General features: G+C 37.7%; 2 protein-coding genes across 19 annotated transcripts in view; one reads left to right on the top strand and one right to left on the bottom strand.

Annotated features, from left to right (window-relative positions):
- Window positions 1–948: 948 nt before the first annotated feature.
- LOC105201638 (glycerol-3-phosphate phosphatase) lies at window positions 949–5,764 on the top strand. 18 transcript variants are annotated; one of them, XR_005575268.1, is made up of 9 exons: window positions 949–1,396; window positions 1,453–1,546; window positions 1,612–1,860; window positions 1,936–2,187; window positions 2,267–2,641; window positions 2,882–2,984; window positions 3,084–3,226; window positions 3,740–3,882; window positions 4,679–5,764. XR_005575268.1 is itself a non-coding variant. In XM_011169729.2 (5 exons), exons 1-5 carry the CDS (start codon window positions 1,382–1,384, stop codon window positions 2,608–2,610), a joined length of 954 nt encoding a protein of 317 aa, XP_011168031.1. In that variant the 5' UTR covers window positions 949–1,381; the 3' UTR covers window positions 2,611–2,694. The 18 variants fall into 18 exon arrangements, 1 of the variants encoding a protein (XP_011168031.1); XR_005575267.1 differs by adding an exon at window positions 4,499–4,577 and having other exon boundaries at window positions 3,084–3,882; XR_005575263.1 differs by having other exon boundaries at window positions 3,740–5,764.
- Window positions 5,765–6,166: 402 nt separating this feature from the next.
- The window catches only part of LOC105201637 (ecdysone-induced protein 78C), an 83,413-nt gene continuing 75,835 nt past the window's right edge, over window positions 6,167–13,744 (bottom strand). Inside the window, exon 8 of the mRNA XM_039452107.1 lies at window positions 6,167–13,370. The gene's annotated coding sequence lies outside the window, so the exon portion shown is untranslated. The remainder of the gene's footprint in view (window positions 13,371–13,744) is intronic.

The raw sequence follows: 13,744 nt of genomic DNA, 5'->3' as shown, positions 1-13,744 counted from the left end.
TAGAGATCTCGGAATTTTAGCTTGAGTAATTTTTTAACAAAATAACATAAATAATATAAATTTTTCGCTGAATGTAACTGTTAGCAAGAGAACGCTTGCTATTGTGTATTTTTCTATATCTAAATCTGATTGGATGATTTGAAAGAATACACCAATAATAGTGAGCGTTTACTCAACTGTTGAGCCTGCTGAACGCACCTATTACAACTATGAATTGCCAGTTATCCCCACTTTTCCTATTCTCACAATAGGTCTGTTAGAGTTGCTTGAAATCCCCAAAAATTTTTGCACTCGAGATGAGATAAATATTCGATCGTAAGAAAAAGAGAGATGACAAAGAAATTAATTCAAAAAGAGCAGCAACACGAACAGGCCTAAAGGGCCTCGCACATGAAAGGCATAACATAACATATGCACAACATAAGACCGATGGGCCAATGAGCATCTAACATAAAGTCGCCATATTGATTTACATAGCATTGGTCCGTCGCTCTTGGGTGCTTTCCAGCTACGACACAAGTCGACACTGTGTAACACAGTGTCCATTAGTGTGAATGAAACAACTAAAATTTTCTCTCTTACACTAATGGACACTGTGTTACACAGTGTCGATTTGTGTCGTAGCTGGAAAGCACTGCTTATGTGTGCTTATGTTACGTTATGCATTTCATGTGCGAGGCTCTTAAAGGGCCTCGCACATGAAATGCATAACAGAGCATAAGCGTAGCATAAGGCCTCTGGACCAATGAGAATCTTATGGAAATCAATATGGCGACTTTATGCTGGATGCTCATTGGTCCATCGGTCTTATGTTGTGCTTATGTTATGTTATGCATTTCATGTGCGAGACCCTTTATGCTTTGCTGTGTCTTCAACATCACGCGCACCTCCAACGGTTAAATGGCAGAAAATTGAAACACGAAGTCGCATTTCGTCGATAAAATTGGAAGAAAGAGAGAGATGGAATATGATATGCCGGATATGATATTGCGTCGTTTTATTATAATTAGCAAAGTTTAAAGCCAAAAAAAAAATAAAACAACGCAATGTCATGTCATATTCCATCTCTCTTTTTCTTCCTACTTTATCGGCGAAATGCGACTTCGTGTTTTAATTTGCTGCCATTTAACTGTTGGAGATGCGCGTGATGTTGAAGACAGCGCGAAATGGCTAACCGGCAGTCCATAGTTATATAGTCAAAGGTAAAGCTCCGATTTTTTCAAGGTGTCAGTGGGTGACAGTGACAGACGTCAGCGGAATGTCAGCTGATCCGTGTCGTCATTGAGCAGGTCTGTTACGCGTGGACTGGCGTGGGGACGACTACTGGTAAATACCGGAACGTTATCCGGATTATCAGCGTGATAATAAGTAGAAGGTCTCCATGTCGATAACTCGGGTATATATTCGTCCCCATTGTTCCGACATCCGTGATACATGTCATCGCTTTTATAGGTAATAATGTCTGCGATAAACGTGAAGACACTCACGCGTCAGAACGTACGGCGATTCCTCAATTCGTTCGACACCGTGCTGACGGACTGTGACGGTGAGTGAAAGCTACACTGCGAATGCCGCTGGTACCTTGACGATTCCTTCAGGTTGCCTTTTTAGGCGTGCTATGGATGCACATGACGCCCCTGCCGCATTCGGCGGACGTCGTCAACCTGTTTCGCAAGCTCGGCAAGCGGGTCTTCTACGTGACGAACAACAGTACGAAGACCCGCGATGACTTGGTGAATAAGTGCAGGACCCTGAAGTTTGAGGCAACCAAGGACGACATCGTGTGCACCGCTCATCTGTCGGCATGCTACTTACAGAGTTTGGGCTTCCGCAAGAAGGTCTACGTTATCGGTTCCGAAGGTGAAACTTCGTTCACGATTCAACGGTATTGCGAAATTGAGTAATTGTTTTATTCCGATGTCGATTTTTATACAGCGATCGCAAAGGAATTGGAGCTTGCTGGGATCTCGTATTGTGGAATAGGGCCAGACCCAATTAAACAGAATATCTCGTATTCCGTTTTCGAGAAGAATCCCGAAGTAGCCGCGGTTATAGTCGGCTTCGACGAACACTTCAGTTACCCCAAAATGGTAAAAGCAGCTACATATTTGAATGACCCCAATGTACATTTTATTGGTACCAATACAGACGAAAGATTTCCAGTTTCGGATGATGTTGTGATACCCGGTAGGTGTTGAGACAATTTACGTTTAATTTATGTGCATTCACAGTACATTAATTAACAATTTGTAACTTTTTGACGCAGGTACGGGAAGTCTGGTCAGGTGTATAGAGAGTTGCTCGGAGAGGAAAGCGGTGATTATGGGCAAACCAGATGAGTACATGGCCAAGATGTTGATGGCACGATCTGACATCGATCCCCAGCGTACTTTAATGATCGGAGATCGGTGTAATACCGATATACTCTTTGGCACTCATTGCGGTTTTATGACCCTGTTAGTTCTGACAGGAGTGACCGCTTTGTCGGACGTTGAAAAATGGAAGCAGTCTGAGCGCCAAGAAGAGCGAAAACTCGTACCGAATTATTATATAGACGCGCTTGGTGATTTATTACCATACTTGAAAGAATTGGAAACTGAAATGTCATAAATTCACAAGATTTAATTCCTGAAGAGGGAGAGTATGTGTCGTAACATCTTAATAAAGTAACTTTGATAATAATGCAATTTTTTAGAGAACAAATATACATATGTGTATCTTACATACATGTACATAAACATGTATATATATGTGTGTGTATAGAATTATTTTTAAAAATGTTTTTAATAAATTTGAACTATTTATATAAATTATATATGTATATAAGTCAATGGATGTTCTTCTGTGTATAAATTTTAACAAATATTAAAATATTTTACAGTTCATTTCGATTTATTTCTTTCCTCGTGGAAAAGAGTAGCTAAACGAAATGCGATTGTTGGGGTAAAAGTAAATGGAAAATATTTCCAAATATACAGACGGAGGTATGAAACGACAAAGTAAATTTTCCACTTTAAATCTTCCAACCCCATATTTATTTTGGCAATGCCTTTTATATGAAAAAGTACACCTTTTTTTTTAAGGGACGATGCACATTTTGGATGAGAAAGGAGTACTACGAGAGAGAAAGAGAGAAAAGGAAGATAAATTGGTGTAGGATGAAAGGATGTGCAAAAAGATCGTGATAATACAATATATATTATTCAAATATATATATATGATAATGGTAAACTTAATGGTAGAGAGAGTGAGAGATACGAATTCGTAATCCTTACCTAGAGGTTGTCGTAAACTCATAACAATGAAATATATTTAACGCGTTATATCATCATATAATAAAAGAAGCGTGTAGTATGTGTGTATGATGTATGTCCGTTTTGTGTTTGTGTGTATGTATGTATGCATGTCTTTCATCTCGTCGTGTACATCTGTATGTTTTATTTAATGTTTTATTTATTTCTGTATATTGTTTTTTTACTTTCTAAGTTTCATCGGAGGGCCGTGTCCCTTCCTAATCTCTGCGGAGATAAGAGAATTAGAGGTGCATGCCTATATCTTACATAGACACATCCAAATATCGTTTTTCGAAGAGCATGAGTCGTAAAACTTTATAACAGCTAATCCTTAACGGTTTTCGATGCGTAAGTTGTATTGTAGCAAGACAGCGTAACATTCATTACCACCATACGTAACGTTCGCAATGGGTGATATTACAAGAAACCCGTAATGTTTTTCTCAGACTGATACACAGAGACCTTCGAAGCCGCCTTCGCGGACCACGTTCTCTCCGGATCGGATCGTTTTAAAAGTTCGATATGAAGTTTCAGTGAAAATCACAGTTCGCTCATGATACACATGTCGAAAGGATATAACGCATTCAAGGTACGCTTCAATTTTACAACGAAATGCATTGCAGCATGTCGATCGAGGGGGATCGGCTGTAACAATAAATAATTTCTCTTATACATCTTTTTGAAACGTATATCACAAATCTTTCGCGGACTAGAAAAACACGCGATAATAACACTATTAAACATAATCTTTGTTATATGTAATATTTTTCTTCTTTTCTGCACATTTTCCTACGCTGCATTCAAAAATGACATTAGAATTTTTTTTTATGATAGAAAGAGAGATAGAGATAGAGAGAAAGAGTACTAATTGTTTTGAAATATGTAAAACAAAGAGAAATACGCTTGAAGAAAGCATACGATCGCTTTTTTTTTATTGCCATGCTACACTATCCTCTCGGAGGCAAAATTTGCATTAGTTTACACACGCCCGTAGGGATTCCGGATCCTATGGACGATTAAACATTGATACAGCCTTAAAAAGTATATATGTATTTCGATATGTGCGATCACTTAAGTAGAATCGCCGCCGGTGATATTGCAATCGAAGAGTTTACCTCTAAAACTGTCTGTAAATGCACGTTAAAAGCAAGTTATGTTTTACGTAGCTTTGCTACCCACATAATCTTCTTTTTTTTTTATATAAGGATATGTTCTTGAGCTTTCGGAAGTAAGCTCTTCGATCTCGCGGATCGTCGTCACTTCCCTCTCGTTCTCTATGAATTAGTACGTATTAATGATTAGTCTTGTAATTGGCACAAGTTTTCTCGTGTATTTGTAGGTAAATCGAACGGCTTTATAACAAGAGACGATCTTACTATCTTCAGGTGTCCATCGTAGACGGTTCAGATAATAGGGAGGAAAAAGCGGATGTGATGATAAGAACGACGTGAGGGATTCCACATAAACGATTCTGCAGTCGTCCAACACCTTTGGAAAACTGACGAATGTTAACTTCGCTACATTTACACTACAATGCTGTATTATAACGTACGAGACACGATTAATAACGAGCAATCCTAACGAGAGGACGAGAAAGACAATAAATTGATAAACTTCTCACTTACAGATATAATATAAATCAACGAATTTAAATCTAATCGTTCCTACAGCACTCGTTTTAAGATCTCTGGTACAGAAAAAAATGTCCGTATTTTATAATGATAAGTTACGCCGCAAGCATGTTATTATTTCTGAAATGTTGTTATAAGTGGAATATTAATTAAAACTGCCGACACACATACACACACACGCACACACGCATATACACACACATGCACGCGCACACACGCACATTTACATGCACACTTCAGAGAAACCACATACACACACAACACACACGATAATCGTTCGACAGATACCTCTAACGGAAATTGTGAAAATTAATGATACGCTGTAATTTCAATAAATGACCACACAGAGCGATTCAAACTTATGTCGCTAAACTTGAGAAAATTTTTATTTTTTTAAAATAAGATAATATCTGAGAAATTTTATAAATACTTTTTTAATTATTATACGAGGAATGTATCAATTATGATTATCAGACAAACGGCATAAAAGATCTTGCGATTTTTAAATTTGTAATTAAAAATTTAAAAAATGTATTACCTTATACACTTTTCCGTTTTATACAAATATATTCTTAAAATTGATACAATTGGACGAAATCTTTTCTGTCGGTTGTTTCTTTAAGGCGTTTTTTGATTGTTTAATACTTTGAAAGGACATAACATTCAGATCACATAGAGAATAACAACTTTATTACATAGATATTATCAGTCAATTATATTATCTCGTTAATAATATATTTGCAGACGTTAGTTAATCAAAATTTTATTTTTCTTCCACGTACGACACGCAATCGAGCGACATAGATTTGAATTACTCTGTATTTCTTCATAAACTCTAAATAAAGATGTTCTCTATTCATTCAGCTGGAATGTCGCTGTGTGTGACGCTACCACGATTGTCGACAAAAAAATCGAACATTATTATCGTTCGTTTTATTATGTTTCGTGAAATGGACGAAATGGAGCGAATGCACATCATGCGTTCGAATATAAGTAGTAGAAGAATATGTTATGTGATATGCGTGTATGTGTGCGTATGAATGTATGCTTTATACATACAAGATATCCAAAAATGTGCGCAGCTTGTCTCCTTCCGATTATGATAATTTGATTAAATGTGAAACCGATTTTTCCTTCGTAAAATCCGAAAATAAATCTATAAATCAAATTGCAATTAAAAAGCTAAATTTGCAAAACTCGAATTAAACCTGGAATAGATGAATGGAATTGAAATTCTAATTATCATTTTAGATAAACTTCTCTATTTAAATTTGAATTATTATTACAGAGATTTGGGGAAAACTATTGTTTGCAAAAATTTATGAGGAAACGATCGGCTCTAAACTAATGAAAAATACCGTGGTGGATCAAAAGTTCGATGGAAACAATGCAATTTTTGCGATATCCTGTATGAATATACACGCGCGGCTTTGGCAAGCCACACGTATAGAGATTAACAAATAAATACAGATATACATATATACGCGCCGGCTTATATGTATGTGTGCCCAAGCCGACGCGCTATAAACTTAGACCCGCGTTCATATCTCATATCTAACATCTTCTGTATGCAGTCATATCTCAATTTCATATAACATTGTACACGCAACTTTTATTATGAGACAAATGAAAACCACTCGCGACAGTCGCGTTTAGCGTTAAATGCGAGGCACAAACGCGGGTCCTAACAAATCGATATCATCTTATAAAATAACTAAATGAAAACATTTGTACTTTAGCAGTATAGAGCAGTCATTTTTTTTTTGTCGTAGTTACCCTTAATATCGTTTTATCTTCGTTTATATTATATTTTATACATATATATGTAATATATATTCTTTTAAGAATAATTCCCGCCTCCCTTGGCACGCCGATATCGCCCACCGTTATCATTATCCTTGTCGTCGCCATCGTCTTCATCTTCGTTAATAATGTATGTGTATATGGTATTCCGTGTGTCGCGCATTTTCCCCTTCGACTGTGGATATCAGACGTTAAATTTTCTCTCTCAGGAACTTCAAGACAAAATGAAAAAATAAAAAATTTATAAGATTTAAACAATCATTCTGTTGCAATTTAGTGAAATCGAAGTACTCTTCGCTTCGTCGATATGCAAATAAAAGGTAATATGTATTTCTCGTATAATTTATAAGCGGATTTTACTTCAACGAAACATTAATTTGAAAATTAATTAGACGAAACTTTTGCCGAATTCAAAGTCGCAAGAAAGTGCGCGATGACTGGGGTACTTTGTATATGCACGTATGTACAGTGGCGAGCATGTAAATAGGAACAAATATTTATTACAGTTCGATTCATCATATTTCTTCACATGAAGAGAACGATTAATTATGTAATACTTTATTTCATAGAAAAGATGAATAATTCGAAGATTAATACATCGATATGTATTTGTTAAAAGAGTAATATTGATCTGTTTTAAACAGTAACGATGTTAATTTCAACGAAAGTGTAAGAGAGACTTTCGAAAATTTTCAGTTTGAAAAGTATGAAGTATTTTTAATTCAGAAGATCATAGTATTCACTATTTATACGTCGACCACTGTTCACTGTAAATCCAAGTCGCTTGATAAAGAATAATCAATTTTTTCGAATTAGTTTTATCTTAACGAATTAAAAGATCTGTGAATATAAACGAGTCTTATATAAAATGCTTTTGTGATTTGTTAACAATTTCATTTTCAAACAAGGCTCGCGCTTTTTTTATCAAACGCTTTTAGATAGTATACAAGATAAACGCAAATTTCGCGCTCAGTGCTCGATCTAACATTTTCTTTTTAGTTCAATTTAAAATCGATCTCCTCTTAATATAAATGTCAGACTACGTAGTGAAGTATACAACTTTTCCGCAATTTAAATTTTGTAAATAATAGATAATAATTTTATTTCTAATTTGATTTTAAATAGATCCAAATGGAATGTCGTTCCAAAAAGAATTTACATTACGTAAATCAAAAATAAAATATAAAATTCAATCGATAAAATTGAACTAAGTCAGGCAAATGAATTGAGTCAGGGAAAAATTGGCTCCACAGAATTTGTTGAAATTTCGTTGCGCGAATTTGTGGCTGTCCTGTATATTTGTGGAAGTATATGTCACTGCTTTTGATGTGTATAGAAAACGGGTATGTATAAGCGCGCGTGTAACCTGGAGTCTGTATTAAACCGAAGAGCGGTTATTATGTGGCGGGTATTATGCAGTAACTGTGGGCGGAATACATGAAAGTATTTCAAAAAACCGTCTGGACCGTCTTATCATCATTCTAGCATTTGCCTTTCCTTGACTTAAATAGCGCCGCTGACGATATATAACGTTAATATAGATTATAATCACTAATAAGTACAATCAATGTAGCAATAATAATAATAATAATAATAATAATATTTTATCGATAATAATAATTATAATCGTAATAATAGTTATAATAATAATGGTAGCAATAACGATAATAAACATATCAATGATAATGATAATAGCAGTGGGAGGAGCACAGCGATAATAATCGGATTTTAACCGCAATAATATTAATCGTAACTATATTGATTATACCAACGATTTGTATATATATACAGATACTATAGCACCATGACCGAAATCTCGTATCTTGAAACCTAAAAAGGGACAAAGCGGAAAAGCTCAAATTAGGAGATCCGGAGAAGATGGCGGAAGGAGGGCGAACTAAAGGAGCGGGCGAATCTTGCGTCTCGGTCGGAACACGAGAGGGGAAAAAGAAAAAAATTGAGGATATGGGAAAGACGGAGAAGGACAAATCACTCCAAGTCCCTTCAGGTCGGTTTAATAAGTTCAAAAGAAGAGAGAAAATGAAAAGAGAGGTTCTTTGATATGAAATAAGAGGAGAGGAGAGAAGGGCCGATAAAATCTGCAGGCTGCAGATGGTAGAAGGTATGATTTGGATCCCGCTCGATGGCAAACTCAGTCTCATATACATTGGAGCACGAACGTTTGCGCAGCAACGTCTGCGATCTGGCTTTTATTCGGTCCTTCCCGCACTACGTATATCGAGATTCAAAATACATCAACTTGATTATCGTTCCATTTTTTCTCGTATCGTGTGTATTTCATCCTTTATTGACCGTACCGGCCAATCGTCGCGCGTTTACGAAAAGTCGAAGAACGAAGGATCGCCGGCGATCGGAGCGAAAGATCTGGGCGAGATCAGGGCGAAGGGATCTGGGTGCGTCCCTAAAAGTGGAGCATCATCGATTCGCGCGCGGACAACCGGCAAGAACACGAAGGAACACTATCGGCGTTGCGCAAGGACGACGAAGGACGATTGACCGGCGTCGTCGTTAAGAGACAGAGACAGATAGAGAATTATCTTGCTTTTTATCATAATAATACAATATTACGCTATATTATTACTATGATGTATTTGGCCGTTTAATTATATACTCCAGCAACGCTCGCCAGAACACCTCTTCAATTCACGACTGCTAACTCGGCGAATAATTTTCGTGGGACTAGAAATTTTGAAGAGTACGACCGTGACGTAACCGGAGAGAAAAATGTCGATCTCGAAAGAAAGTGGTACTATTTATAATATTTGTCCACTTGCGTCTATTATATTCAATTACGTTGCTCATCTTTAATTTGCACCAAGACAGGGTGACATAACAAGAATTAATATTTGAGGAGTCCCTTTCTCCCCCCCCCAGCCTCTGTTTTTTTCTTATCTTTTATTCTCTTTCTTTCGTTTAATCTTTTCTTCATTTCCTCTTTTTGATCACCGGAATTCCTTGAAATTGGAAAATTATGCCAATATTGCACATTGCACCGAAATTTATCTCTCACAGCCTTTTCCCTCAATTTTCAGCCAAGGAATATCCACGTGTCGCCATCGAGTCTCGCCATTGGACTACACGTCCGGAGATATCCTCCCTCGAAATTTTATACCAAGCCCTGAAGCCCGCTAATCGACATTTTTCTCGTATCGCAATGATCGGATAGAAAGCAGAAACAATATGACGATCAATAAGCGCCAAGTCACGCACGCTCGACTTTATATTGAATCACGAGAGACCTTCCTCCATTGCCGATTACGATGATTAGAATATAAAAGCGAGAGAACACTACCACGTGATCGTGATCGTTGCGTTGAAATCACCGATATGTCCTACCTTGCGATTCGCTCGACATTAACGCGTTAATTAACAGCTACTTCTTTTTTTTTTGCTTCAATATAGCTTCAATATAATGTTCCTTTGTAATATACATATATATATTTCTCCTATATATATATTTGTATATATATTTATATTATATTAAACGATGATATCCTCTTTGTCCAATATATTAATTAAGTATGATATGTTTATTCACAACTTGATGTGAGCGCTTAGAAAGAGTGAGAAAGAGCGAGAAAAAGAGATAGAGTGATAAAGAATTGGAAAATTCTTCCTTCCATCCTTGAATATCGCAAGGACGGCGCGCGTCTTCGTTTCCTCCCTTTCGATTTGAGTGATAGCGATAATAAACCGGGTTCAACGTCGTTACTTTAAGCACGCCCGGCGTATAGGTAAAACAGTGATATCTATATCGATAAATTTCCTTTTTTTTTTGCTCACTTATTCCACGTTTCCACGGATGAGTATTTCGATGCACTCTCGCGCATACACACACACATACACACACGACTCACACAGACGCACACACAAACAGGCAGACACGTGCGCGGGTACGCGCACGCACGCTCCGCAATTATATATCGTTATGCATTATACGCTAGTCATTGTCAGAAAGTTTATTAATGTTTAAAGTTTGAAGAGCTTGGTCGCGCTCGCCGCAGGATCGTTCCGCGCGGAATCGCGAGTCAGGTTCAAAGTTTTCTGGACGTTGCGTGTGTACGTGTATGTGCATGTGTTTATGAGGATGTCGTGTTTGTACGCGGGCCACGTGTATCGCCGGTGTGTACGCGTCGTTCCGCAGATTTTTGTACGCACGTGCGTAAAGCGCGTGTGGACTCGTCGCGTTTCGCGTTCGCCGGGGCGCGGTTTACAGATCACAGACACGATTTCGCCGCGACGAGTAGACGTGCAAATTCTTTTTTTCGCGCGATTAATTGAGGAACTTTAATCCGAATCGCCGTTTTCGCATTCCGGTACGCTCTTGCGCGCTTCCGCCCGGAACGGTCTCCCGAAACGTCGCGCGACGATATATAATTATATATATATAATTATATTATATAATTATATATATGTATATCGAGATATAATTCGCTATTCTACTTGTCGAGTAATAAAAATAGAGATTGCATAGATTGAAATTCGTAGCAGATGCGCCTATAAGAAGATACGTTCTATAAAGATTTCCTCTCGAGCCTTACAGCAATGAAATTTGTATGCTTCCTCTCAGCGCCCATGCGCCTTCAATTACACACGTAAGCTCATAGCTGCTGTATGCGTATATGTATGCATGCCTCGCGCTTATGTCGCGCGAGCCGTTGTGCTTAATCGCATACACGCGCTTTGTTTTACATTTACACGGCCGTACAATCGTTCATTATCATCTCGGTGTCGCGACAAACCGAGGGGATCGAAAACGATGTCAAGTTGTTCGACTTTCGATGTTGGGGACACGTAGAAATGTATCTCGATTGGTCGAGTAGTTAACGTGTATATGTATGTATATAATTATAAAATATAATTAAAATTGTTGTTGAATTTTTTGTTAAAAACACGACATTTTAGTTATTCACTGTGAATTTTTAATTCGTACTTGACATTGAGGATGACCTAATGTAAAGTCGAAATGTCTGGTCATCTTGTATTATACATTTTGTAGATTATATAGTTTTTAATTTCGCCAAAATGATAGTAATAAACTTTTTCAAAAAGATTCATACATTTTACAGCTACTCTCTTCTACTTTTTAAATCAGTGCTTTAGAAAACCACTTACTGATTCTTTACGAAGCTGTCACAGATATAAATGGAGGGTAAATTTCAAAATTTTTTACGAAGTTTGCGAAATTCCATAGCACTTTTAGAAATCGCATGCAAATGTGATTTACAACTTTCGAAAGCGTGAATCTTTCCTTTGAATTGTCGTAAGTACTCTCACGTAGTGTCGTGCGTTTTTTTTTAACCGAGTTATTTAACATTGATTCAAAGCATCATAAGAAACGTGCGATATAAGTATTCAGTTTTTATTTGAGAAGAAATTCGTAGTTCTTTTCTCCCATTTCGTGAGATACATCGTTCATTGAAATGAATTCTTTTTCACGCGTCTGCAACATCGAAATTCTAACTCGTCGCATTTACGCTGGTCGCGACACCTGCAAGAGATACGTACGTGCTCGGCAACGCTTAATACACGAGGGAACACTTTGTAATCTTAATTTCTGATATGTCCGTTGAGTATAGTTGGTGTTTCGGATGCTATCATTTGGCCGATTTCCATTTCTAGCCGCTCAGAGATGGGTACTGTACGCTGTATATAATACGTATATATCCTTAAATCTTAGAATTATCTAAAGAAACAGAAGAAGAAAATAAAGGACCACAGAATCTTGAGCACGAACGGACGTCCATGACTCTATTACGTTTATTTTGTGCTTGTTCTCTCATCGCGACGCTCGTTAAAACAGCCATCCGATTACTTGGCGCGGCGGCAAAGCAGCGCGAAAGATTCTTCCCTCGTCGACTGAGTATTTCAAGTATACGCCCGTTCGGAAACGTACGCCTGCGCTGTAATGAGTGTGTACTATTGCCTGGCGAATAGTACAAAGCCGTTTCCATTAAATTTGAGCAAATTGCGCCTGTGAATTTTCCTCCGAGCTTGCGCGGCGCTCGCACGGAGAACTCCGTCTTATTGCTTGCGCGGCCTTTTAAAGGTGATCTTTTTCCCTCCTCTCTCTCTCTCTCTCTTGAGGTCATCTTCCGCTGGTGCGATCGAAACATCCCGGAGAAGTCTCCTAAAGAATCGCCGCGAGAAGTCCACTGCTCGGCTTCGCTGTTGAAATCACCGACGATTGCGTAATTTTCTTCCTTTCTCTCTTTTAATTTTCTGGTACGGCAAGTCTTTCGCGATCCCTCGGCTTCCGAAAATGTTCCTCTTTTTTTCGCCCCGCTGACTTTTCAACCGAGATATCTAGCGACAAGTCAACGAGAAATCTCGCCGTCGACGACAGACGTCGCGGCGTCTTCATTTTCCTTTTAACTTCAATGTTCTAATATCCTTTGCGATAGACAATCTTCACGGGCACGCTTCGTTCCTCCGTCTCGACCGTTCTCCATGCAATTCGAATCTCGTGATCGTGTTAGATGAGTTTCGCTAACTCTACGAGTTAAAACGAACGATTCTAGATACTCAGAACGGCCTCGGTAAGCGCTGGGCGACTCGCTTTCTCGCCGACACCACGGCATTTATTGGTCTCGAATTACCTCGCTGTAGCTTACAGAAGCTGCTGAACAAAGGATATCTCACTGTATTCGACAATTCATCTTACGATTGAATAAATTAAATAAGGTTTAATTAAACAACAATTAAACAAATTAGGCTAATATCTGTAGAGAAATTTGTCAAAGCGACAGAAGTGGACAGAAACTACAATTCGTGTAGAACAGTATTCTCTAGACTTACTAATTTAATTTTAAACTGTTTGAAAACGTTTGCAACGTTGCATTAAAATAATTAAGACTGTACGCATTGCTATATACGTACAGTACATATTGTATGTAAGTATACACCATACTGGATTATTATAAAAGTTTATACCAATTTCAAGATTATTATTTTATAATCGCTATCGTGACACGAACGATAAAATTCACTTGCAAA

The sequence above is a fragment of the Solenopsis invicta genome, chromosome 7 (genome assembly GCF_016802725.1).
Source record: "Solenopsis invicta isolate M01_SB chromosome 7, UNIL_Sinv_3.0, whole genome shotgun sequence".
Taxonomy (NCBI): Eukaryota; Metazoa; Arthropoda; class Insecta; order Hymenoptera; family Formicidae; genus Solenopsis; species Solenopsis invicta.
Note: the sequence above shows the minus strand (reverse complement) of the source record. Positions and strands in the feature narration are given on the sequence as shown.

Coding starts and splice junctions, on each gene's coding strand:
- LOC105201638 (XM_011169729.2), top strand. Junction 1,861..1,935: donor CTACGTTATCGGTTCCGAAG/GTGAAACTTCGT, acceptor ATTTTTATACAG/CGATCGCAAAGGAATTGGAG. Junction 2,188..2,266: donor GGATGATGTTGTGATACCCG/GTAGGTGTTGAG, acceptor TTTTTGACGCAG/GTACGGGAAGTCTGGTCAGG.